We start from the raw sequence: 27,444 nt of genomic DNA on the forward strand, positions 1-27,444 counted from the left end.
AGCACAGAACAACCCTTGGTTCTTCCGACATCAATGGCTAAAAGTCAGCTTAAAACGAAATAATCTAATGTCCATGATACGCCACTAGATGGCGCTAAACGGCGGTTAGGTTACGCTAAACTTTGTGGGTTTGCGAGGTACATTATCATTTCACTACACTGTGACGGCTATGGACCCGGCATCTGCATATTGCGCATTCGACAATTTTTGAAGTTGTGTCCTTTGAATTTCGAGAGACACAATAAAGATAAGAGAACTATCAATTAAACGATTGAACTAAAATGGTCTGTGTAAGTGTATTTTATAAACTAAAAGTGATAATAAGTGATTATTGCTGCGTCTCCAACTCCTCAACTACTAGCGTAGTGAATAGTTTTATTATTATTTATTGGGTATAATAAGATTATGTAGTGCATTCGCGCGTTTTTTAGGGTTTCGTAATGTACTTTGAAAGGAAAAACGGAACCCTTATAGTATCACTTTGTTTTCTGTCTGTCTGACCATCTGTCCGTTTGTAGTGTCTGTCAAGAAAACCTATAGGGTACTTCCCGTTCACCTAGAATTATGAAATGTGGCAGGTAGGCAGGTCTTATAGCACAAAAAACCGGCCAAGTGCGAGTCAGACTCGCTCACTGAGGGTTCCAAACTCGGGTATTTTTTCCAACATTTTGCACGATAAATCAAAAACTATTCGGAACTATCAGAAGTCCACGGGAAGTAGTCGGATTTTAAATTTTTTTTTTAAATAATCCGACTACTATACTTAGTAACATAATATGTCACCAGATGGAGCTAAATGACTTCAGCTTGCGCTTAACTTTGGATGTTTGAGATGTACATTAACATTTAAATTCTTGTACAGCTTGACTGAACTGATGACGGATCGGGATAGCTAGATAGCTATAACGTAGGCATAAAAAAAATACAATTTTTGAAAGTGTGTCTTTTCTTTCGAAACGAAACACTTTAGTATTTACTAGCGCGCTCCTACTTAGACCTCATTGTTGCTATCTTGTAATGAAAAAGCATGATTGTAGCATGCCTATCCATCCTGCAATAAAAAACTCAAACTAAATATTGTGAAACATACTAATCTAATAATCTAATCTAGTCTAATAGAGAACCTCTCCCTTTTTTAGAAGTCACCGTGAGACGTCCACAAAGTCATAAAAAATGTGATTAGTTTAATTATTACATAGCCAGGTTTATCGTAAAACTAGAGGATGCCCACGACTTCGTCTGCGTGGATTTAGGTTTTTAAAGATCCCATGGGAACTGTTTGATTTTCCGGGATAAAAAGTTGCCTTTGTCAATTGCAGGTATGCAAGCTACCTCGGTTCCAAACATGAAAATTGGTTAAGCGGATGGGTATTTAGGAACCCCTTGGGAACTCTTTGATTTTCCGGGATAAAAAGCATCTAAAACTACCAAATTACTGGACTTAGGAAGGAAAAGTTCTAGATAAAGCTATAGTCTCTATAAATAACAGTCAATCATAATAATGAATAGTCTCCCTCACGCTAACCCAATAAGGGTCGGCGAGGTCTTTATGCAATAACTGGCTAATTCAATTTTTATTTTGATCTCGTTTAGGCGAGTACCCCCGATTGTCCCCGCGGGCCGCTTCATTTAGGCAGTTAGCTACCTACCTACAATCTACTTACATATTTTTAACCCCCAACCCAAAAAGAGGGGTGTTATAAGTTTGACGTGTGTATCTGTGTATCTGTGTTTCTGTCTGTGACATCGTAACTCCTAAACTAATGAACCGATTTTAATTTAGTCTTGTTTTGTTTGAAAGGTGGCTTGATCGAGAGTGTTCTTAGCTATAATTCAAAAAAATCTGTTTAGCTGTTTAAAAGTTATCAGCTCTTTTCTAGTTACTGTAACCTTCACTTGTCGGGGGTATTATAAATTTTTAATTTACACTTGTTATTATAGTGGCAATAGAAATAAATGCACATTCTGTGAACATTTGAACTCTACCTACCACGGCCGGCAAGATATAGTCCGCCGACATACAGACGGACGGACGGACAGCCCAGGATGTGGTTATAGAGTCCCGGGAACCCTAAAAAGCTAGAAATTCAGAAACTTATTAAGTCCTCATTGTAAAATACAAAATAAAATCAAACGGCATTTGTTCAGTGAGGGCAAATTTAATTCAGTCCCCAACTTCGGTGAAATCGAATTACCTACCAAAATCGCTATCCCACTGTGGTAGGATACAATAATGAATTTAGAGAATCTATTAATTTACTGTTGAAGATTGCTTTGAACTGTAACAGACTTGTGTGCAACTTGTTTGCCTTTATTTTTTTCATTTTATAGGTATTTCCTGATGTACCTAAGCAAAGCATCCCTTTACCCTTGGTATCTTTTTGAAATACATAGCACGATTGTATCATAAAATGTCTGCTTTCAGAATGAAGGTGGTGAGATAAAAACTGCCGATAGATGGTGCTAGTAGTATTAGTAGTATAATATACTTAGTTATTTTTTTAAGTTAGTAATTTTTTTTTCTGTCGCTTAGTGTATTTTAAGCATAGAAATAGGAAGTACTAGTGACTAGTACAGCCGAAGTAGGTACTTTGTAATTTTATGATTTAAACATAAATGTAATTCCATATTATTATATTTGTGAACTCAATTCATTTAAATATCACACTTGAGTCTTGACTCTTGACATAATAGCAAACCCCCCCCCCCCCACACTTTTCTGGGTGTAACATCTGCCGTATTGATTTTGTTCGTATACATTGTAATTTGTAGCCATGCTACCCGGCCCATAATAACGAATCGATTGAGACCGCATTCATCAAAATCAGCGCAGTAGTTGAGGTGCTACGGTGGAACACGCATAAACACATGCATACATAGATTTTTAAAATCATAAGCATTTGCCATAGTCGGATGATAAAAATATGAAAAGAATGTGGAAGCAGGTTGTAGCAAAATGTTTAAATTGTCACTCAAGCACTAGATGGCGTTAGACGGTGTTATTTTACGCTTAAGTTTAGGTGTTTATGCGATACATCTGTCAGTACGCCACATTTTTCTGTCAGACAGACGGATGTGATCCTATTACGGTTCCAACAAATTTTATAATTTGTTAAATTTTTTCAAAGCGTTCATGATTCGTCATGTGTACGCTCTATATTATCACACTAATATTATAAAGGCGAATGTTTGTATGTGTATGTGTGTGTGTGTGTGTTTGTTACTCCTTCACGCATAAACTACTGGACGGATTGGGCTGAAAAGAATGGAGATAGATTATACCCTGGATTAGCACATAGGCTACTTTTTATCCCGGAAAATTAAAGAGTTCCCACGGGAATTTTAAAAAACCTACATTTCCGCGAACGAAGTCGCGGGTATCAGCTAGTTAGAAAATATATGTGACAGTTAAAATATACCAAAGTAACAGAAAACCTGATTCACTATTATTTCACGTTTATAAGAAGTAGTCGGATTTTAATTTTGATTTGAACTACATATACTTATCTGATTTGATTTCCTTTGATACCTATGTTTCAGTTTTCAGACTTTTTGAAGTTGGATAAAAATTAATTTAGATTTACCATGTCAACAAAGCCGAACCGGACCAACCGATAGTAAACAAAAGGAGTACAATAGTACCTATTTTGAATAAATGATTTTGACTTTGAACTAATTTCACTATATTTCAGCGTTTATTGAGAGGAGTAGTCGGGTATTAGTTTTGAACTATGTCTTGTTTCCTTTGGTGCCTATGTTTCCGTCTTCAAACTTTTTGAAGTCGGATAAAAATCATTTAGATTTACCATGTCAAGAAAGCCGAATCGGACTAACCGACAGTAAAAAAAGGAGTACAATAGTACCTATTTTGAATAAATGATTTTGACTTTGAACTAATTTCACTATATTTCAGCGTTTATTGAGAGGAGTAGTCGGGTATTAGTTTTGAACTATGTCTTGTTTCCTTTGGTGCCTATGTTTCCGTCTTCAAACTTTTTGAAGTCGGATAAAAATCATTTAGATTTACCATTTCAAGGAAGCCGAACCGGAACAACCGACAGTAAACCAATTTCACTATTAGTATTTCAGCGTTTATTGAGAGGAGGAGTTGGGTTTTAGTTTTGAACTATCTTGTTTCCTTTGGTAGGTAGGTTTCCGTCTCCAGACTTTTGAAGTCGAATAAAAATCATTCAGATTTACCATGTCTAGGTAGCGGCACCGGGGTTGCAGCCGTGGGGTTTGAAGGAGGGGTGAAGGGGGGAAAGACAATGTGGAACTAGCAGTTGTAATCAGTTTAGCGAGCAATTTGCCTCTCCGGCCATGCGTGATATATGCCTGTACTATTCGGCCCCCGTCTCCTCTGTACAATTGATTTTTTAAGTCCGCCCCTGGCTTCCTGGTTGGGTTTTTGATATTCGAAATAGTTTATGGATTTTCGTAATGGCGGACTCCTTGGCATAGTGCTAAGTAGTGTGGTCTAATAAGTGGGAGATCTTGGGTTCCCGGTTAGTTTAGGTATTTTCTAAATTGTCTCTTGGTTTCATGGGAGAGTTCGGCTGAGGCTAGTTACACTACTCTACTGGAAATGCTGAGGCCTGAGCCACCAAGCGAGTAATGTTCCGGTTCGATGCCGTGTAGAAAGAAACCAATCAGGGGTACCTATGACCTATCTATGGGTTAAATGAAACTGTCCTACTCTTTCCAAGTTAGCTATCTTCCATCTTAGATTGCACCATTCACAGCATAATAAAAAAACTGGTCAGGTGCGAGTCAGACTCACGTACCGAGAGTTCCGTACTTGGGTATTTTTCCGACATTATGCAGGATAAATCAAAAACTATTCTGCATAAAATTAAATAAAAATCTGTTTTAGAATGTACTTACGGGCCCTTCCATATTATGAAACCCCTCTTGGTATTATATATCTTACTTTGAAAAATTGAAAATACTAATTTATTTATTAGTTCATGAAACACATTTTAATTTGTTTTGTGTTGTAACCACAAATTCTTAGGTTTCGGATTTTTTCCTTTACTTGGCCTATAAGATCTACCTATCTGCCAAATTTCATGATTTAGATTTTAGGTCAACGGGAAGTAGCCTATAGGTTTCTTGACCATCACGACAGACGGACAGACGTCCAGACAGACAAACAGAGTGATCCTATAAGGGTTCCGTTTTTCCTTTTGAGGTACGGAACCCTAAAAATCACAAAATCCCTGCCGATGAAGATATTCCGTTTGATGTGTCAAATTGGGATAATCCACAAAGTGTGGCGGCCGCGTGTCTTGCTACATGTCTGCGCGGGACATCGTTAATTATTGTCGCAAGTATACAATACGATGGGTTGGGGTAATTGCGAGAGCGCATTACTTTAAGCATTCATTTTGAGAAAAACTCGCCAGTCGCCATATTTTTACCCGACTAGGTAGGTACCTACTTACAGCAAAATACAATTTTACTATACATATTTCATTTATGAAATGGAACCCTAAAAACGTAACAAGATAAAGTTGAAAACTAAAACCCTACTGCGATCGTCTTAATAAACGCTGAAATACATGTTAGATTAAAATTGTATTTTTACCGCTTGGTATATTTTAATGTTGTTGTACATTTACATTTTTGAGTTCAGAATTTTCTCCTCTTTCATTTGACATTCCACTCGATACAATAGAAAAAAAATTTTTTGAGGGCCTCCACTTTTTTTGATGTCATATCCGTTAGGTCAACTTTTTTCGTATAATATGTAGCCTGTCACCTGGACCTTTACAGCGAATCAATTTACACCTCATTCATCAAAATCGGCCCAGTAGTTTAGGTACTACGGTGGAATATACAGAATCTGGATACAAACATACGAGTACCTTCCTTTTGGCGTTGCCGCAGTCGGATAAAAATGTACCTACCTATCTAGGTAACAAAAATTAATTGAGTATACTAGTTAGCCAATCATCAAAATATAAAAAACATTTATATCAATAAAAAAAGAAACTATTATACAACATTATGCGTGTGAAAAGCAATATGATGTCGGCACGCGACTGTTAATGGTTTAATTCGTGTATTAAAGGACAATAGGGACACAAAAAGCAGTGGGCGACATTGATATCATAATCAAAATATGAATTTTTTGGGGGCACCCTTCAGAGGGATTAAATTATGGCCTCTTTGGGATTGTGTTTGTTTTGGAATGATATTATGTGAAATTGATAGTTTGTTTTGTTGTACCATAATAAAAGTCCCAATTACAGAGGTAAACATCGAACAAATCAATGAAATGTAATCTCAGTTAACAAGGTCTCAAAATTCCCAGTAACAGAGGTATTTTAATGAAAAAGTGTTGGGACCTTATTGTAATTATATCAGTAGGTAAATACAGACTTCTCCCATATTATCTAAGGCTCAGTTAAACAAAAATGCTAAAAATCATGCAAAAAATCACAAACAACGAAAAATATCATGTCAGGTCCAAAGTGAAGTGTTCCAGGGTGTAAAGTAGAACAAGAAATAGGCAACCGAAGCAAATTTTTCGACTTTTTTTTGATTAAGTAAGTATTCGTATTTTCCACATCCCAAAAAATTGTAGAAAGGCAATTTCTCAGCCAATTCTTTACCTACTTATCCAAAAATGAATAACCCTATATTCTATATCGGAGATCTTTTAAGTCGTTCCCACAATAACTCTATTCACCATTGTAAGGCCGAGTCTGCACCAGACGCCACTTCGGCATTCGCACGAAAATAAAAATTCGATAAAAAACGGACCCACACGTGCTGGAACATTATTCGATAACCGTCGGGGGCGGTATTTAGATCATTGACGACAACCCTAATTTTACTCTCCATACCTTCATTCTTAATTCAATCTTATTACTAAGACTATAAGACACTAATTTAAATAAATGTGTTTGATTACATAGATGTCTTCCCTGTCCAAGTAAATTGAACTGAATGTTATATAGCAATAGAGTTGAAATTACAACGTAGTAGATTTGATGGTTTAACTCAATAGGGCTGTCAAGAGATTTCTCTATTTATTGGTGGGAAAGGCCGCGTGTCAGATCTAACACCAGTTTTAATATTTTCAGACACGTGCCAAGCACGCGTTGGTCTTTGGTAAAAAACTGGACGAGCGTAATTCGCATTTTATTGTCGCATTCTACTTGTTAATGTAATGTCGTCTTTACAATACTTCTATATATTTTTTGTGGTTAATGATTATAGCTTGTATGTAATTAGTTGGAAATTGACTGGTTTCGAATGGAATTATTGGTTTGGAAAGTGGAATTTACAGTTTAAATTGCGTCTCGTTTAAAGCCTTTGTTGTAAATTGTTAGTGTGGGTAGTTAGGCAACATTGACCTGATTGGTGAGCGGATGAGTGAGCTATGGTCATTAGGACACTGTAATTCCAATTTCCATCTCTTGTTAGCCATGCTACCTACTTATCTATAATCTAAGATAATAATCTAAGGCGGTTTCTAAATAACTATAATAGGAAATTACTTGTTAGGTTAGCTAGTAAGCAAGAGTTGAGTCTCTTGCTTAGTACCTACGACTTGACCTTCCACGTTCGATTTCAGGAAGAGTTTAATATTATGTAAGTAAATGGTTCTCTTAGTAGGAGGGGCGCATCGCATTTAACAATTCATCGTAATCCTACTAACTAATATTACCTATAAACACGAAAGTTTATATGTATGGATGTTTGTTATTATTTCACGCAAAAACTACTAAACGGATTTGGCTGAAATTGGGAATGGAGATACAGATGTAGATTATAACCTGGATTAACACATAGGCTACTTTTTATACCGGGTTCCCATGGGATATTAAAAAAACCTATAGGTATCCACGCGAACGAAGTCGCGGGCATCAGCTAGTCAATTATATTTTATTTCCGACGGATTTTTTTGAAGTCAAACCCAACACTGTCTTGTTCATTATATCGCCAAAAAGCTATTTTGGTTTTCTTGCGAGCCTACTAACGCCATCTATAATAAAATCAGGTAACTATATTTATCGAAATTACTTTATCATAAAATACTTTGATGACGTAATAATAATTCGTAATAGATACCTACTACCATTATATTTTAAACTATCTTCATTAGTAAATTATTGAATTAATTAAATTATAAATACAAAAATCTGTTTGGTGAGCATAGTAACGCCATCTATAGTAAAATTGGATGACTGTTTTTTTGAAATTATTTTAGTGTAAAATACATTTATTATTTAGTATTACAATATATAAACAATTTATAATTTTAGAATAAATTTTTATAATCAATAAAAATACTGTCCGGACACAATTTCCACACTTCATAAAAATGAGACTACTAACGCCATCTGTTAGCATTTTCTTTAACTACTAGCCCTAAAAAAGGGCTAAAGGCACGGCTAAAGCGTCTATTTCCGTCCACGTGGCGATCACGCTATATTCTGAAACAACGCGACGGCGATATGACAATGCACGTCGTCACTACATCATAATAATATCGCTTTATTTTCACTGCGACAGGAAATTGCCTTCTTGCATTGAGAAGGGGACTTTAAATAATATGTCGATTATATTATTTATATTATATATTGAATTTTTACTTAATTTTAGCCCAGTCATATTAGGTAAAAAAGGGGGGCAATCTCGGAATGAAAGATAATAAGCTGTAAATTGGTATAAGCCTTTGTTTTGTCGTTCTAAATGTTGTCTCAAAAGCTACAAATGCTATCGTGTTCGCGTCTTAAGATATTATAAGTCGAAGATCATAAAAATCGGTTTTTCGCGAATACCTCGGTTCCTATTGCTTAAATGAGATTTGCATTTATTATAATACTTATTAAATATATAGTAAAGAGTATGGAAGTATGGATTAGGTACCTACTAATTACATTTATTCTGTATTACACATATTGAGCCCTTCAACAATTTCAATGATGTTCTGAATATCAGGGAATGAAGATTAAAAATAATAAATAGTACATAATTAATTAAACCAAAATCATTTATTTGAAAACAACAAAAAACTTAGCTTATCACTAAACTTCACATATATGTATTGTTAAAACTTTATTCGTATTTAACGTGCATGCAAAAATAAAAATGATCTTCTTTTAGTCCGAGTCAGACAGCGGGATACTTTCCTGAAACATAAAATCAGTTTAAATAAATAAAAATATTTTTTTTCAATGAAACTTTTACAAGTAGGTACTTTTGAATCGTCAAATGGTATATCACTGGTTCGGAATGCCTTTCCTACTGAGAAGAAACAGCAAGAAACTTAGCGGTTGCTCTTTTCAAAGATATTTTGATATACAATATTACCTATTTCCTTCTCTCGAAGGGAATAGTCTACAGGTAGATAGGTCATCTTACCTCAAAATTCCCAATAAATATGTCAGAATCGTCCGATGGTGGAGACTGGTCAATGCTGTCCACGGTTGTAATTTGAGGGCCTAGAAAAATACAAACGGAAAAATTGTAGTAAATATTGGCCTGTAAACGTGAAACATACATGAACAAGGTATGAACTTATTTTCTTGAGCTTGATGAGATGCTACTTAATTAAAACCAAATTTAGCGACTGCATACTGGCCATGCTAGAAATTAGTATATTTATTTTAAAACATCATCTGTGGGCTGATAGAAAAACCTAATGTTCAAAACAGCACCATCTATTTTAAAACTGTTGCAATAATATTGTTTATGGTTCAACTACTAGCCGCCAGATGGCGAAAGTGGAGTTTTTTAAGTACGTCTAAGATAAAGCCGGTGTCAAACAAGACATACTTTTATGTAATTGTAGGAACTTGTTACAAATAACTACAAACTTGACATTGGCTTATCTTTGTAAAGCCAGACGAGAGAGAAAAAAAAATCTAATTGTAGCGAAAGTGTGTCTATCTGTCTGTCTGTAAGCTTTTCACGGCCCAACCGTACAACCATATATAAAAGCATATTATACTATCGAAGATTATGTAAATGATAAAAAAGCGTGGATTTGACCTGCAATTCGCTCCAGCAATGCGCAGGACTTCAATTGCTTTTATACATGGCATAATATTGTATATCAAATCTTTGAAAAGAGCAACCGCCGAGTTTCTTGCTGGTTCTTCTCGGTAGGAAAGGCATTCCGAACCAGTGGTAGATGCTTTTGACGATTCAAAAGAACTTGTAAAAGTCTAATTGAATAAAAATATTTTGAATTTTGAATTTTGAACCGATTTCGATGTTTGGTACAAAGTTGGCTTACATTCCGGGGGCGGAGTACAGACGTAGGCTACTTTTTGTCCCGGAAAACTAAAGAGTTCCCACTATAAAAACCAAAATTCACGCGGATGAAGCCGAGGGCACAGGGCATTATCTAGTATGAAACATAGGGAAATATAGTTTACAATATTTCTAACCCAATGGAATGCAGCCCATAGGTTCAAAAAGATCAAGAGAAATGAAGTCCAGAGGCGGCGATGGCGCACACAAATGGTCACCTGCAGACAAAAAAATAATAATAATTAATTAGCTGAGTTTGTTGTGGGCTCTTCTCAGACCTAGGCGCGTTTGGAACCCTCGTAGAAGTCATCCTAAGCCTAGTCACAGGCCTATAATAGTTGCGACAGCGCATATCAATCGATCGCGATTGTTAAGCAATGATGACCCAAGTACGTAACTGGCTGGGTGACCCAACTTTCGAGATGAAAATGTATGATCATGAACAGATATAGTTTTAAATTACAAAATACACACTGTCACTAATATTAACATTGGATGTCGTACCATGCATCTGGGTAGAAATATCAACGAATAAAATCTCAAATTACTCGTGGTATGTACTCGTTTATATCATTAAACCACGAAATAAGCTTAAAATAAACAGATAAGATTGTTTGTGATTACCAGATCTCAAGTTCTGCTCATCAAATCCAGTGTCCTCCGCACGCTGCAAGGGTTCCAAGCATGGCAACGCGCCCGCCACTGCCGAAGAAGAATAGCTAGAACATGGACCCAGATTCGGCTCCCCAGCTGAAAATTTAAACGATGCCTTTACTGATATAGAACATTTTTAGTGTTTCTTATGTTAGCCCTTGACTGCAATCTCATCTGGTGGTAAGTGATGATGCAGCCTTAGATGGAAGCGGGCTAACCTGGAAGGCGTATGGCTGTTTTTATCAAACCCATACATATCCCTTTGGTTTCTACACGGGTTTAATGTAAGGTGGTCCTATTACTAAGCCTGCGTTGTCTGTCTGTCCGTCCGTCTGTCTGTCTGTAAGCGGCCTGTACCTATCTCATGAACCAAAAATTTTCCAGAGTGTACCTGTTTTTTTAGGGCTACAACAATAATAAAAAAATTTGCCAATATATTCCATACTAATAGTATAAATGCGAAAGTGTGTCTGTCTGTCTGTCTGCTACCTTTTCACGGGCCAACGCGACGGTTTAACCGATTCTGACGAAATTTGGTACAGAGTTAGCTTATATCCCGGGGACTGACATAGGCTACTTTTTATCCCGGAAAATCAAGGAGTTCCCACGGGATTCCTAAAGACCATCCGCTTTACCGATTTGTATGAGGTACCAAGGTAGTTTGCGTCCATATAATTGACATAGGCAACTTTTTAATCCCGGAAAATCAAACAGTTCCCACGGGATCTTTGAAAACCTAATTCCACGCGGACGAAGTCGCGGGCATCCTCTAGTAATACCTAAATAAATGCTCAATGGAAAAGCGTCGGGATAACCAACTCTTAGGCTGAGCGTACTTTGACTGTGCTCAGACTTAAGACACTGTTAAAACGAGACAGCGTTATACCGCTGGCATAAATCCGTCTCGTTTTAACTGAAACTTAAGTCTAAGAAAAGTCAAAGTGCGCTCTATAGATTTCAACCTTAGGTTCTTAACATTTGTGAGATATGGCAGAAGATATAAAATAAAAGTGTTTCTTTCTTTATAATTACCATCGGAAGACATGTCAGTATGGTACTCATAGTGCGGTTCTTCCACAGACAGCTGCAGCCTGCCTCCCGGCTTGACCTTCGGGATGACGGTCGCCACCACTGGCACTCGGATTTGAACAGCGCCGTTGTCTGGTGTGGATTCCACGTCTATTACCTAGTAACAGGTCGAAGATTATGGAAAAACCGGCCAAGTGCGAGTCAGACTCGCGCACCGAGGGTTCCGTACTCGGGTATTTTTTCCGATATTTTGCACAATAAATCAAAAACTATTATGGATAAAAATAAATAAAAATCTGTTATAGAATATACAGGTAAAGCCCTTTCATATGATACTCCTTTTTGGTATAGTTATCTTACTTTGAAAATTGAAACATATTTTTTTTTTTTAATAATGTAACCACAAATTCACGGTTTTCGGATTTATTCCTTTACTTGTACTATATAAGACCTACCTACCCGCCAAATTTCATGATTCTAGGGCAACGGGAAGTAGCCTATAGGTTTTCTTGACAGACACGACGGACGACAGACGGACAGACAGACAGACAACAAAGTGATCCTCTAAGGGTTCCATTTTTCCTTTTGAGGTACGGAACCCTATAATTACGTGCTACCTGTGAAATGATCCATCTTTGGTTGATAGGAAGTCGACATTTTTCGGCAGGGTTTGATTACTTTTAAAAAACGTATTGCGGCGGCTGTCTCTGTTTTGAGAAATTTATCGGCCAGTTCCTAATTTTGTAGTTATTTCAATCACATTTAATTGCGTAGTTAATAATTAAAAACTTATAACAAATATTTAGAAATAAGTAAATTCAGTCATTATTTTTAGGTAATATTTGTTAATATTATCTTGTTTTTGTTTTATTATCCTTCGGAGCTATATAACTTTTCCAAATTTATTATGTACTAATATTATGCGATCGGTCATGTATATTATTACATTGTGTTACCTGCATGAGTTGTGTGTGCCCGTAAGTGGTGTGTCACACTGAATAAGACTATACTATTGTATTTTTAAGTGTGAAACATGCTGTGGGCGTACCGTAAAATAATAATAAATAAATAAATAAATAAATAGTGTTTCTATTGGCAGATGTATAGCAAAGTATACCTGCGGTTCATTGGAATTTTCTTCAGATCCAAGGATTATTTTTCCACCGATTCTCAAGTCTTCTGCTGTTGCAGGCACAAGCATCTGGAAAATGGAAACATTTGAAACAAGAATTTTTTTAGAAACATTTTCGAAAAGTTTACAGTTATTTTCGATTAGAATATAAAAGTAGAATATCTATACATGTTTTCTTCTCTCGACTATCTTGGTCGGTTCAAATAAATACCCCGTCCCGCCACACGCAGGAAAAAAGGTATTTATGTCCCCATGTTTAAATTATAAAACCTACGCTACTACTACAACTTTTTTTTTTTTTTTTTTTTTAATTTTTTTTTTTACTATTTATATACTCATACACATACATACGTACATACCATATTTAAATTATAAAACCTACGCTACTACTACAGATATTTTATTTTTTTATTATTAATTACAATTTATATACTCATTCACATACATACATACACATACATATTCTTAATTTGCGATATTATCACGTAGCGTATGTTGTTCCGGCTGTGTGTGGTGAACAAAAACAGTATCTCCTAGCACTTTGGATATCATAATTTTTCTTTAGGCCCTATATTATAATCTGATGGAACTGTTATATCTATTAAAAATGTTCGGTTTTTATTCTTATCTATGTAAATTAAATCGGGTCTGTTATGAGTTACGGTGACATCAGTTTGAACTGGCATTTCCCATAAGATTTTTGCGGTTGCGTTTTCTATAACTTGCGGTTGGGTGAGAATTTCTTTCCACCACAGGTTGGAGACTTCAAAGTTGTGTTTTTTGGCCAGACACCAGTAGACGTATTGTACAAGGTTATTATGCCTTTTGACATAATAGGTCCCTGCCAATTTTTCACACCCTGAAATAATGTGCTGCGTGGTTTCATCTTTGGTTGCACATAGGCGACATTTTCCATCTACTGGTTCTTTTAGTATGTCGCGTTGATGTTGTCGCGTCATGACGGCTTGATCCTGTATGGCAAATATTGAGGCCTCAATGCTTGGAGATATCTGTTGCCTTTTCATCCATTTAAATGAAAGTTCCTTGTATACATTAGCCTGATCTAGTACTTTCTTAGGAAATTGGCCATGTAACTGTTTACTTCGCCATGCTTCATTGTGTCTTTTTATTATTGCGTCCTTAATCTCTTTATTCGTATGTATATTTTTTTGTTGTAAATGTAACTCTCTTTCTATCTCTTGTGCTTCCTTCATTATTGAGTATTTATCCCTATGTGTATCGTGTTGTACTATTGCTTTAATAAGGTAATCGCTTTCTTCATTTAAATATTGTTTATATTTCACTATCTGTGACTTATACATGAACTCTACATTTATAAGCCCTCTTCCTCCTTCTGTTACCGGTAGGTATAGCCTTTCAACGTCTGCTTTCTGCTTATGCGCTTTTTTCATTGCTAACATTTTTCTTGTTTTAACATCTATTTTCTTAAGATCACTATTTTTGTAATTTATTATGCCGAATGAATAGAGTAAGATTAGAATAGCATATGTATTTATACCTTTGATCAGATTTCGTGAATTAAGATGTGTATTTAGTAGCTTTTTAACTCTTTTGAAATATTCTTTTGTTATTTGTTCTCTAATAGCATTATGTTCTATTTTTCCTGATTCCTGAACTCCTAAGTATTTATATTTCTGTCCAAGTTCAAGCTGTTTGAAGGTTTCCCCACTTAATAATATATGTCCTTCTCCTATTGCATTGCTTCGACATCCAGAACTAATATGTAATATATTGCACTTGTCTAAACCGAATCTCATACCTATGTCATTGGTAAATATTTCTACGCTGTCTATTAGTACTCTTAAGTTATTTGTATTATTTGCATAAATCTTTAGATCATCCATGTACAACAAATGATTTATCCAGACGCTATCTTTGAGTTTGTATCCTTTCATTTCATACTTATTGAGTATAAATGAGAGAGGATTGATGGCTAAACAAAACAACAATGGTGAAAGGGAGTCGCCCTGAAAGATGCCTCTCCTAATATAAATCGGTTCAGTAGTTATCAATTCCTGGGAGCCACGGGCTGTCATAATCACCCTCCAAAAAGGCATTGTTAACTGAAGGAATCTTTTTATGATGGTTGGGCATTTATATATTTCTAGTAACTTAAGAAGCCATTCGTGAGATACACTATCAAAAGCTTTTTGATAATCTATCCACGCCATGCTCAAATTTTTCTGTGATTGATGAGCATCTTCTAATATGGATTTATTAGTCATGAGATGATCTTTACAACCCCTAGCCCCTCGTCGGCATCCTCTTTGTTCCACTGCCATTATATTGTTCTCTTTACAGTGGCTATACATTACGTCGGCTAACACTGAAGTGAGTAATTTGTACATTGTTGGTAAGCACGCTATTGGTCTCCAGTTTTTCGGGTCTTCAATATTTTCGTTTTTTGGTATCAGTATAACCTGACCTGTAGTAAACCATTCTTCCAACCTTTCTGCACCCGAAACTATATTAGTGAACAATAAAGCTAAGTATTTATGAACACTGGTCAAATATTTTAAGTAGTAATTTTGTATTTTGTCTAATCCTGGTGATTTCCAATTGAGTAGTTTTTTAAGGGCACTTTTAACTTGGTTTTCTGTTATTTCTTGTATGTCTGTTGTTATTACTTCTCTTGATGCATGTTCTATTTCTTTAATCCAATTGGCTTCGTAATTATACTCTATAGGGTTCGATAAAATTGAGGTCCAGAATTCTTCTAATCCTTGTTTATTTGGTACTTTAATGTCTTTTTTACCATTACTACCTAAACTTCTATATAATCTGTGTTCATTAACATTGAATAATTTATTTTGTTCTTTTCTGTTATTCATATCTACATATCTCTTTATTCTACCTGCAAGAGCTTTAATTTTTTGTTTTATTATTTCTGCTGTATTACTGTGATCATTCTCGCTTTGAATATTGTATTTGGTATATAATCTATCTTTAATTTTTACCATCCTAAGCGTGTTTACTCCTCTTTGTATTTCTACTAACTGCCCTAATTCCTTCCTAAGTTTATCGATTTTGCTTTGTATTCGTTTCTTCCATGGTGGGTCAGATTTTGGTTTGACTGTATTTTTAGGCGCGTAAGGTGTTTGATTGTTGTTAACTATTAGCGTTTTAGCAGATGCATATATAATATCATTTACTTCGCGCAAACTATTGTTAGTTATTAGTAATTTAGGTAGGTAATTATTTAATAAATTTAAGCTATCTATAAATTTTTTGTTAATTTTAGCTTTAGGTAATAGTAAGCGTTCTTCAATTGGTGTCTCTTTTGTTTCAGCTAACATTTGAAGTAACTGTATAATTAATGGGTCTTGGTCTTCATTCACTTCTATGTTGCGTGTCAGTTGATCTATTATTTCTGCTTGTTCTAATGTATTTTCTGTGTGTTGTACCTGATGTGTGTTTTGTTGCTGTTGCTGTGTGCTATGTGTTTGCATTGGTGTTATGATCTGTTCCTCGTTTGAAATCGGTTCAGGGTTTTCTGTTGATATAACACCTTCTGCTTGTTTTTGTACTCGATCTAATAGTTCTTTTGAGATAAAGTTGCGTTTTAAAACTGTGCGTGCTTGATTAGCCAACTTATTTCCATTAAATTTGTGAATTTTAGGGTTATTAGGGTTTCTCTCCGTGAAAAGTTTTTGTAGTCTAGCTAAGTAACCTGAGCCGTCGGCTCTTGCTTTATAATAGCAAAACATAAGTTCCATAAATTCATCTATTGACCACTTTCTTCGTTTATCATCGCTTATATTCTCATCTGTGGTCATAGCGGTTGAGCCGGCAGAATCTGTGGGCGAAGCCCTATTCTGCAAAGCATCCCCCGTCCCCTCCCCGCCCCGTATTTGGTCGGCTGTACTATCTTCGGGTTCCCCGACTCCTGCCCGCCTGCTCAGCAAGGAGTCACTGACGGTTTGCATGCTGGAACGTCCAGCGTCAGCTCCAGACGTGCCCCGGCGCTCGCCCCCGGGAAGCGGCCCTATACGTTTCCTGTTATTAATTGTCTCCATGTTTATGGGTTGGGGTTGAGTGGCGGTTACATCACTCGGGGTCCACTCAAGTCCCCAAGGAGGCTGTTTTATAGCCAGCTAGCTAATTTTGGGGAATCAGGATGGTAAGATTCCCCATTTCCCTTAGTCGCCTCTTACGACACCCATGGGTTGAGATGGGGTGGCAACATTCTACTCTGCCGGTGCCACACGGCATAATATTATAAAGAGGAAACCTTTGTATTTTTGTATTTTTGTATATTTGTATTGAATAGGCTCAAAAACTACTGCACCGATTTCAAAATTTCTTTTACCATTACTTAGAGGGATTCTTCCGAATCCGTATAGGCTATATTTTATCCCGGAAAATAGATAGGATTTTTCGTGGTAGTGTCCACCCGTGCGAACCCGGGGCGGGTCGCTAGTAGATTATAATATTATGTGAGGGTAAAATTCGTTTCGGTGGCGTACGGTACGGTTTCTTTTAAATTTATAATAGGGAAGCGCTTGACCACAATCACACCTGATGGAAAGTGACGATGTGGCCTAAAATGGGATGCGTTGACTTAGATTGAAGATTAGGGAATAAGACTAGACAACTCCCTAGACAACTCCCTGTTACTGTGGCAAAACTGACAGCAAACCTTATCGTCTATAGATGCCAAAAAGCTTCAAAGTCAGACAAACCTGTTTACCCCCCGGAAGCTTTGCATCAACAATCTTCACAAGAACTGCCGCCCCATTATCAGACTTCAGCAAAGCGAATGGAGTCTGCCGTGTTGCGAGAGCCACACCCATATGGTAAGTCTTTATGGCGTCGACGATCACACCATTGCTTCCCCATGGACCCTCGCTCCATGCTTGTTCTGGCTTTATTTCCCATTGTGGTTGGAAAGACTGAGCTTCTGATGGGAGTAAGTATGGTCCGACCGATGATGTGACTTCGCACTGCTCGGATTGCATTCTAGAAGTTAATTGTATGTTAGGTAAATAGGTACACAACAATCTCATCCAGGTGATCCTATAGATTCAGGTGGTGCTTTTTAGGGTTGAGGTATCAAAAGAAAAACGGAACCCTTATAGGATCACTTTGTTGTCTGTCAGTCTGTCCGTCCGTACGTCGTGTCTGTCAAGAAAATCTATAGTGTACTTTCTGTTGACCTAGAATCGCGAAATTTTGTAGGTAGGTGACTGTTATAGCACAAGTAAAGGAATAATCCGAAAACCGTGAATTTATGGTTACATCATTAAAAAAATTTAAAATGTGTTTCAATTTTCAAAGATACATATAGCTACCAAATGGGGTATCATATAAAAGGGCTTTACCTGTAAATAATTCTAAAACAGATTTTTATTCATTTTTATGCATAATAGTTTTTGATTTATTGTGCAAAATGTCGAAAAAATTACCCGAGTACGGAACCATCGGTGCGCGAGTCTGACTCGCATTTGGCCGGTTTTTTTTTGGATCTTCGGCTGTGTCTTCCTTCACAAATTTATGTCATGAACAAAGATATAAAAAGAAATAAAAGCTTACAATCAGAAAAAGTATTACTTAAGTATAAGTAGAGGATGCCCGCGACTTCGTCCGCGTGGATTTAGATTTTTATAGATCCCGTGGGAATTGTTTAATTTTCCGGGATAAAAAGTTGCCAATTTCGATTACAGGGACGCAAGCTACTTCGGTACTAAACATACAAATCGGTTAAATGGATGAGTCTTTAGGAATCCCGCGGGAACTCTTTAATTTTCTGGGATAAAAAGTAGCCTATGTCCGTCCCCGGGATATAAGCTAACCCTGTACCCGTCAGAATCGGTTACACTGTTGGGCCGTGAAAAGGTAGCAGACAGATCGACAGACAGACAGACACACTTCCGCATTTGTAAGATTAGTATGGATATATAACACCTCAGTGCTCGAATGATTACCAAAACCAACCTACCTCGAGGATTCAGCTTTCGTTTCAGCAGCTGGTTGAGTCGCCACGCGCGGGCCGGTTCTGTTTCTACCAACATTTGTGGTCGTGCTGTTTTCCTCAGGATGAGCCTGTATTAAAAGCTGACAATTCTACTATATATGTTTTGTATTTGAAATTAACCTAACTGTTAAATGAGTTAAACTGTCTAAAGCTGTCTTTTTCATCTGGGAATATGACAACCATATCGTGATGATGAAACCTGAAATTACAGAAGTACTTAGAGCTTTTCTCCAAGCAGTTTTTTTCTTCTTGTCCTTGTATTATTAACCCCCGACCCAAAAAGAGGGGTGTAGTAAGTTTGACGTGTATCTGTCTGTGGCATCGTAGCTCCCTAACGAATTAACCGATTTTAATTTAGTTTTTTTTTTTGTTTGAAAGTTGGCTTGATCGAGAGTGTTCTTAGCTATAATCGAAGAAAATCGGTTCAGCCTTTTGAAAGTTATCAGTTCTTTCCTAGTTTTCTTATAGAGGTTTTGTGTCGGGGTTTTTTTTTAATTTTGAGGTATTACTTCTTAAATGATGATAATAAAACCTACGGTGGATACAAAGTGGCAAAGTGCATTGTGCAGGTTTGGCACGGAGAAAAGTCATTAATCAAAAGAAAGAGAAGACAGAGTGCTACGAAGTTAGGCGATTTGGTTGTGCACTGAGATGTTCATACCTATTGTAGGTACCCGACAAGTTGAAATGACAATAGGGGAATGAGGCGGGGGACGCCCCGCACACCCGCACGTCACCCCCGCTATCCGGCATCGGGTTAACGCGCAGGGCGTCCCCACCCCGATGCCATCTCGACCAGTCGCATACTATGCAGAGTGTTTTTTTAACTGGGACTGAGGAAATCCCAAACCATAGGAGATATAGGGAAACTGTCTAAGGAAAACTTAGGTCTTTATTTGTAAAAACAATTTTGGCATTGTAAATTTTTGGTCAAGCGTGAGTTGTCCATAAAAATCAATGAAACTGACTAATTTTTTTTTTATGCCAATCTCTTCAGTTTCGTGCAAGGATCATTTTATTGTATCGAAAGAAAAAATCAGGACAGCAGAAGTTAGTCAATTTTTAGTAAATATTCTTTCATACAATACAATAAGGAGTTTTCTAAGACAGTTTTCCTATATGTCCTATGGTTTTGGATTTCCCCATACTGTCCCAGTTAAAAAAACACATTGTATACCTTATTTTTATGACACACTAGGTTCGATTGCTGGTTGAAGCCCCTCATACAAATATTGCACCGGTAAGGACGCTCGTTGGTGTGAGTGAACAGGTGATTACGTAGGTTGCCTGAAAGTAACAAAAAATTTTAACACTTCACTGTAAAACAAAAAGTTTTAAAGTGCCCAGCTAACGCCTGGAGCATTGGCGTAATTGGCTGGCGTGAGTGCCAATAAGCTACTCAATTTGTACTCGATCTAGCCTACTCTATGACTAGGTAATAAGTAGTTTAACTTCAACCTAAGCTTATAAATTATTTGATACTAGCTGATAGCCGCGACTTCGTTCGCGTGGATGTACGTTTTTTAAAATCCCCGTGGGAACTCTTTGATCTTCCGGGATAAAAAGTAGCTTATGTGCTAATCCAGGGTATAATCTATCTCCATTCTAAATTTCAGCCCAATCCGTCCAGTAGTTTTTGCGTGAAGGAGTAACAAACATACACACACACACACACACACACACACACACACACACACACATACAAACTTTCTCCTTTATAATATTATTAGTGTGATTGTGATACCTACTAAGAAATTGTTCAATGACACATCTTAGTCCCATTCCATTTGGTATGTGATATAACTTAGACTAAAGGATAAAACTGTAACTTGTAAGTAATAAGGGATGCAGATGGAGTAAAGACCTGGGCAATAGGGTGATATTATTATGTAATGTCCAAATTGCGCATCACCAATCGTCATCGTCGTCTATTGCTGATATTTCTTCCACACGAAATTCATGCAATTTCTAGGAGCCGCGTTGAATTTTTTATTCGAATACAAGTTGACTGCCATCTCACCTGGTGGTAAGTGATGATGCAGTCTAAGATGGAAACAGGCTAATCTGGAAGAGGTATGGTAGTTTATTATTAAACCCATACCCCTTTCTATACGGCATCGTACCGGAACACGAAATCGCTTGGCGGCACGGCTTTGCCGGCAGGGTGGTAACTAGCCACGGCCGAGGTCTCCTATCAGACTAGATCAGAGATTTGGAAATTATAAAATTCTAAGACCGTGCCGAGAATTGAACCCGGGACCTCCCACTAATAAGACCACATCGCTTACCACTACACCACGGAGATCGTCGGTTAATTGCGCGTTGTATTTGCCCAAGCCTTAATAAGGGATACAAATAGGAAGGATATGTAAAGGGAAACCTTTCTGGTGGAATCCTTTGGGACAGATGTGGCACTTGTACGGTTTCTCCTCGGAATGCGTCTTGCGGTGGGAGATAAGGGTGGACACACGGTTAAACGTTTTGTTGCATACCTGATAGGAACAAGCGTTTTATAGTACCAACCTACTTCTGTAAGGTTATGGATATGGTAAGGTAAAACATCGACATAAAAGAAAGAAAAAAAGGGTTTAGGTATTTGGTGCCACAGAAAGTACAGATAAAATAGTAAGTAATAATAATAAAATTGCTCGAAATAAGGTGTCCTATTCATCTTTTGATTTGAACGTACCCACTACCCATAGTAAAATTGGAGGGGAAACTGATGCTGGAAGGCCGTCCCTCTAATAATAATATGAGTCATCATCAAGTGCGGATTGGCAGACTTCACACAACTTTCAGAACTAGGGAGAACTCTTAGGCATGTAGGTTTTCTCATGGTGTTTCCTTCACCGTTGGGTCAGTGACAGCCCAAAGTATTAGCAAGCTGAAGTGGCAGTGTGCAGGCCATGCCTGTCGTAGAGGCGATGGCCGTTGGAACCGGAAAGTCCTTGAGTGGAGACCGTGTATATAAGCAAGTATAGTGTGGGACGCCCTCCAGCACGATGGACGATATAAAGAGGCTGGGGGAAAGTGGCTGGATGAGGAAGGACCGGGTGTGGAAGCGCTCTTTAGGGAATCCCTTTGTTTAAGAGTGGACGTCCACAGGCTGATGATGATGATGATGATGATGATTGTAATAATATGTAATAATAGGTAATATGTATAGTCTAAATACTTCGCATGCATAAGGTCTTGCAGCAGAATGTATGGCGCGATGCTGACTGAGGGTGGAGAGCTGCCTGAAGCTCTTGGTGCAAGTATCACAATGGAAGTTCCTCTCGTCCGTATGAGTTGGCAGATGACGCATCAGCGTGTATTGATGCTGGAACTCACGACCACCTGGTGAATATGAATGCAATAAGGACTCAGTAGTAGCAAAAGCTACCAACAGTAAGGACTCAATAAAAGCAAAAGTTACCGTTATCTATTGGTGCTTTATAAAATGACTGTAAAGAAGTTTGTGAAGAATTTATGGGATTAATTAGGTAAGTGGTTTCCTGGCAAGTATACAAGCTGACGCTGTGCAAATCCTCGACGTCCCCAAGAGCTAGAGGTATCTAGTCATAGGTACTGGTACTGATTCTGTTGGTAACTAAATTTTAGAGTATTCGCATTCTCTTTTTACTAATTGCAATATGAAAGGGACAGACAAAATTTGACAGTTTTAAATGTAATTTAGAGCTGTCAAACCTCGTGACTTTAGCTGCCAGTCGCGAGCCTATTGTTTAAATTTGTAGCGTTTACTAAAATTTTGAGTCTGTAAATGTAAAATTCATATTCCGTCCTTATTTAGCAATATTGAAAGAAGGATGATGCAGATACTCTAAATTTAGTTTAGAGAAAGACAACAGAATCGGCGCTACTGTACTAACAAATTCCACAGTCCCACAGCTTCACGGTTCTTCCATGGCGTTTGACGTACTTCACGTAATGCAGCCTCGACCGAGGATCGGATTTGTCCACTTTACAGACGACGCGGCCCTTGGAATGGTTCGGAGAGCCTGCAAGATAATACAGGATGTAAATCAGAACGCTAGCAAAAACGAAGAGAGGGGATAATACTGGTGATTACTGATAAGATACCACAGAAAAAGAAAAAAAAAAATCATGTATTAGTTTTTAAAAGTTCACAATATATTGCGAATAAAACATCTGACTGACGCTAAAGGTCAACGAACGGAGTCAATACCGCGTCGTAAGGTGGGGCACTTAGCACCAATCGAAATCGCAGTCAAGTGCTAACTTGTAATGTAATTTTTAAAAATGTCACATTGAAGAAAAGGCGCGTCGTTTAGCATTGAATCGTCACACCAATGTGTCTTGAACTTTATAGGAATGTGACATTATCTTACTTGAACTGGGCCCTTCAGCAGAAGTCGAAGACACAAGATCGGGCTCAACGCAAGGCTTCCTTTCAAAAGTTAAACCGTTTTTTGATTCCGGTACGGAAATGCGGTCAGCTTCCTGAAAAAAAAAACAATTTGAAAATACAGGGTGTAACCAGAAAGCTAGCAAAAACGAAGAGAGATGGTAGTACTCTGTATTTTTTTTAATTCAAAATATAATGCAAATAAAACATCTGACTGACGCTAGAGGTCAACGAACGTTACGTAAATAGGCCACTCGTGGTCAATGCCGCGTCGTAAGTGGGGCATTGACCCGAGGTTTGCACGCTATACATTGCGGGTTGAAATACTAAATCACTTAAACTACAAGATAAGGCAAATAGTTATTGGCATTGGATTGTGTTTTAGTAGTATAATAATAACCCTAAGTTTTTGCTAGCGTTCTGGTTACTTGGTTGGCTTCTTTTAGACTGCATCATCACTTATCATCGGGTGAGTAAACGTTTTTCATCAGATTAAAAAATAACGCGTGTACCTTCATTTCCTTCCTGAGTGCAGCATCCAGATCTTTTCCGAAGCTCGTCTGGCCTGTGGTGCCGAAACCGGGTTCGGAGATCAGGGACGCGATCCCATCTTCCTCCGTCCATGCAAAGCTCGCCTGCTCTGCACCTTCAGGGAAGAATCCGTCTCGGAACAGACGAGGTGCTTCCAGCTAAACCAAATCACATTAGGTACAAGGAACCAAAAGCTTAATCCATACTAATATTATAAATGCGAAAGTGTGTCTGTCTGTTTACTAACTTTTCACGGCCCAACAGTTTAATTCAATTTCATCAAAATCGGTTGATAAACCGTACAAAGTTAGTTTACTTCCTAAGAGCCCGGAAGAGGCCCGGAAAATCAAAGAGTTCCGGCGGGATTCTTATAGGCCCATCCGCTTAACCGATTTATATGAAATTTGATACAGAGGTAGCTTGCGTCCCGGAATTTGAGATAGGCAACTTTTTATCCCGGAAAAGCTAAGAGTTCCCACGGGGTTCTTACAAACCTAAATCCACGCGGACGAAGTCGCGGGCATCATCTAGTTTGCATGGTCAATATGCAGCATGCCAATTGCACCGCCCGCCCTCCCTCTGCTAAATATGCAGGAAAAGTCAGCCATCAAGCAAGCACCACCACTCAAATCTCCCAAAACAGACTCAACGCATGTTTTACTCCGACACCGGAGCATCCTCAGGAAAGGTAGACCTTACAATGCACAGTTCCTTAAAATAGTTTCACATTTCAGTAGGCACATTTTCCGAGGAAACTCCGATATCGGAGCGAAACGTGCGTCGAGTGTGTTTTGACTTTTGGAGAATTTGTGTGGTGGTGCGTATTGCTTTCTTGGTGGCTGGCTTTTCCTGCATTTATAATTTAGTTTGTTACTACTTAAATAATCAAAAATGAGTCCTCACGTGCCATTTTAACTTTATGTGTCAACTATAATGTCAAAAGTACGATTTAGTCCTTATTTTAAAAGTGAACCCTGCTTTGACTTCGTCTGTGTTGGCGTTTGATGGCGCGCGTGCGGTGCCTTTTTGGAGTGTTTTTTTGTTAGAAGTGGCCGGTTTTTGTGTTCTGCTGGTGTTTATTGGTGGTGGAACTGACTGGGAAGTGCTCTAAAGGGGCGCCGCGCGTATGTCGGCGGGCGCCGGCACAGACGAAGTCCATACTTATACATATCGTTTCCCTAACTTATAAATAACTACAAGACATTAGCTAATCAGTGTAAAGCCAGACGAGAGAGATAAACCCTACTTTTGACATGACAGCTGTTGACACAGAAAAAATGGCGCGTAAGAACTCATTTTGTACAGAATAAGGATACCTTATACTAAGATACTTACATCATTCCTTCCGAAGGAAGGGTTAGAATTCGAAGGCTCGAAATATTTCTTGTCATACTTGTCTATCAGGCAAACTTCGCGAATACTTAAAAAAAACACCATAGAAATTCAAAATGAAGGATATGAATGACAGAATACGTTGTAAATGAAAAAAATAAAAAAAAACTCCGACACAAAAACCTCTACAAGAAAACTAGAAAAGAGCTGATGACTTTCAAACAGCTGAACCGATTTTCTTCGATTATAGCTAAGAACACACTCGATCAAGCCAAGCCAACTTTCATACAAAAAAAAACTAAATTAAAATCGGTTCATTCGTTTAGGAGCTACGATGCCACAGACAGATACACAGATACATAGATACACAGATACACACGTCAAACTTATAACACACCTCTTTTTGGGTCGGGGGTTAAAAAATACCTATCGAGTAATAACAGGTCCGAAGCGAACAAAACGAAATATTTCAGTCAATCGAATTAACAGTCTAACAAAAGCGAAGTAAGACTTTAGATTACAAAGAAACAATATTCTGTTTTAACTTAAAAAGCTTAAAAACTAAAAATTAAAACTCAGGTAGGCTCTGCTCGGGTGAAATTTCTCAAAAATAAACGAAGATCGGACCTTATTATCTCATCTCCAGGCCGCATCAGGCTGCTTTCTTTTATTTCCTCGTCGGAAAACATTGATTTTGTTTAATTTCAATTATTTCGACAAAAACACACGCACGTCAAACTTTCCTTTTTTCCGGACGCCGTCTATTATTTTTCACGATTATCCATTATTTTCGTTTCTATGGCTACGATTTGCACTTATTTTTTGTTTTCGAATTGAAAAAGAAATAAGCGGCCGTGCACTGTCAAAATTACTGGCTGTTTAAAAAATAATATGTAACCTCATTTGAACTTATCGAGGTCAACGCCCTCTAAAATGTGCTGCGTTCAGAAATACATTTTTTAATAAATTAATAACAAAAATAATCAGATAATTTTAACTATGTTTAGAAATATTTTTTATATTAAACTATTTTAAATACTAATTTGTTTTCTTTTTATTTTTTACAAAATGTTGTAAAATATTGTGTATGTTGTGGATATCAGCATGGAATTAAAAAGAATACCTACCTACTTCAAATGAATAGTATAAAAAAAACCTCGGTACAAGAAAGCAAGCCGGAATATCTTTGCTTGAATATTTTCAAAGTGGTTTGTTATAACGTCTAAGTGGTTTGCTCATTTCGCCGCCACTCGAAGTCGAGTGTACTCAGACTTGCCAGTGTTTTGAGCGAATATCTCTTGTTAATAAAAATGTTTTGAGGGAATAACTCTTGTAAAATGATACTTACCTACTCAGGTTCCTACTCTTATGCGTTGTTTTTCTTGGCTTATTTGTAACTTACTAGATGATGAGTTTGTTGTGGGCTCTTCTCAGACCTTGGCGCGTTAGGAACCCTCGTAGCTTTAGTTTTAAGTTACGTAATTAATTATCACCACTATATCGTACAAATTTAACTATTTCGACCATCAAAAGCAGTACCTAGTACAATTGTACCCATTTTGAATAAATGATTTTGATTTTGACTTTGACCTTGTTGCCCGCGACTTCGTCCGCGTGGTTTTAGGTTTTTGAAAAATCCCGTGGGAACTCTTTGATCATCCGGGATAAAAAGTTGCCTATTCAATTCCAGGGACACAAGCTACCGTTGTACCAAATTTCATATAAATCCTTTAAACTGTTGGGCCGTGAAAAGCTAGCAGACAGACATACAGACAGACTTGGCCATCATGGTGGACTGTGGCTTTAACTAAGTATTTTTTGTGGATCGAAACATAATCACGAAATATTTTATCGGTTGGCAGTGTTACCTAAGAGTATTCAAAAAAAAAACGATTCCGACGAATTGAGAAACTCCTCCTTTTTTTGAGGTCGGTTATAAATTCATACACCATGCGGTAAAGGGAACAATTTTTAGGGTTCCTCAAGGGGAAAAAGAAAGCATTATAAGATCACTCGTTGGAGCCGTTGGGGGTTGTCGGGCACATAGGAACCTACTGACGGACGTTGCATCGCGTTCTCGCTGTAGCTCCACGTCTCCTGGATCGCGGATTTCAAGAATATTTTGAAATC

The 27,444-nt window shown here is 37.5% G+C and overlaps 1 protein-coding gene across 2 annotated transcripts; it reads right to left on the bottom strand.

Moving 5' to 3' along the window:
- Positions 1-8,997: 8,997 nt before the first annotated feature.
- LOC123876218 (zinc finger protein 205-like) lies at positions 8,998-26,101 on the bottom strand. 2 transcript variants are annotated; one of them, XM_045922402.1, is made up of 16 exons: positions 25,942-26,101; positions 25,318-25,402; positions 23,964-24,140; positions 23,435-23,546; positions 22,955-23,083; positions 22,258-22,421; positions 21,463-21,574; positions 20,260-20,369; positions 19,047-19,150; positions 17,791-18,067; positions 13,073-13,156; positions 11,959-12,112; positions 10,897-10,974; positions 10,410-10,490; positions 9,379-9,458; positions 8,998-9,146 (listed from the first exon to the last, which is right to left on the bottom strand). In XM_045922402.1, exons 1-16 carry the CDS (start codon positions 26,001-26,003, stop codon positions 9,117-9,119), a joined length of 1,839 nt encoding a protein of 612 aa, XP_045778358.1. In that variant the 5' UTR covers positions 26,004-26,101; the 3' UTR covers positions 8,998-9,116. The 2 variants fall into 2 exon arrangements, with proteins under 2 accessions (XP_045778358.1, XP_045778357.1); XM_045922401.1 differs by having other exon boundaries at positions 10,897-11,022.
- Between the last annotated feature and the right edge of the window lie 1,343 nt (positions 26,102-27,444).

This window comes from Maniola jurtina, chromosome 21, assembly GCF_905333055.1.
Source record: "Maniola jurtina chromosome 21, ilManJurt1.1, whole genome shotgun sequence".
Classification (NCBI taxonomy): Eukaryota; Metazoa; Arthropoda; class Insecta; order Lepidoptera; family Nymphalidae; genus Maniola; species Maniola jurtina.

Bases quoted from the DNA above. Each gene is read 5' to 3' on its own strand.
- LOC123876218 (XM_045922401.1), bottom strand. From the start codon at position 26,003: ATGTTTTCCGACGAGGAAATAAAAGAAAGCAGCCTGATGCGGCCTGGA. The intron at 22,422-22,954 runs GTTAGTACAGTA...CATATTCACCAG, and splicing joins GCTGTGGGACTGTGGAATTT to GTGGTCGTGAGTTCCAGCAT. The intron at 10,491-10,896 runs GTAATCACAAAC...TTTTGTCTGCAG, and splicing joins TGAGCAGAACTTGAGATCTG to GTGACCATTTGTGTGCGCCA.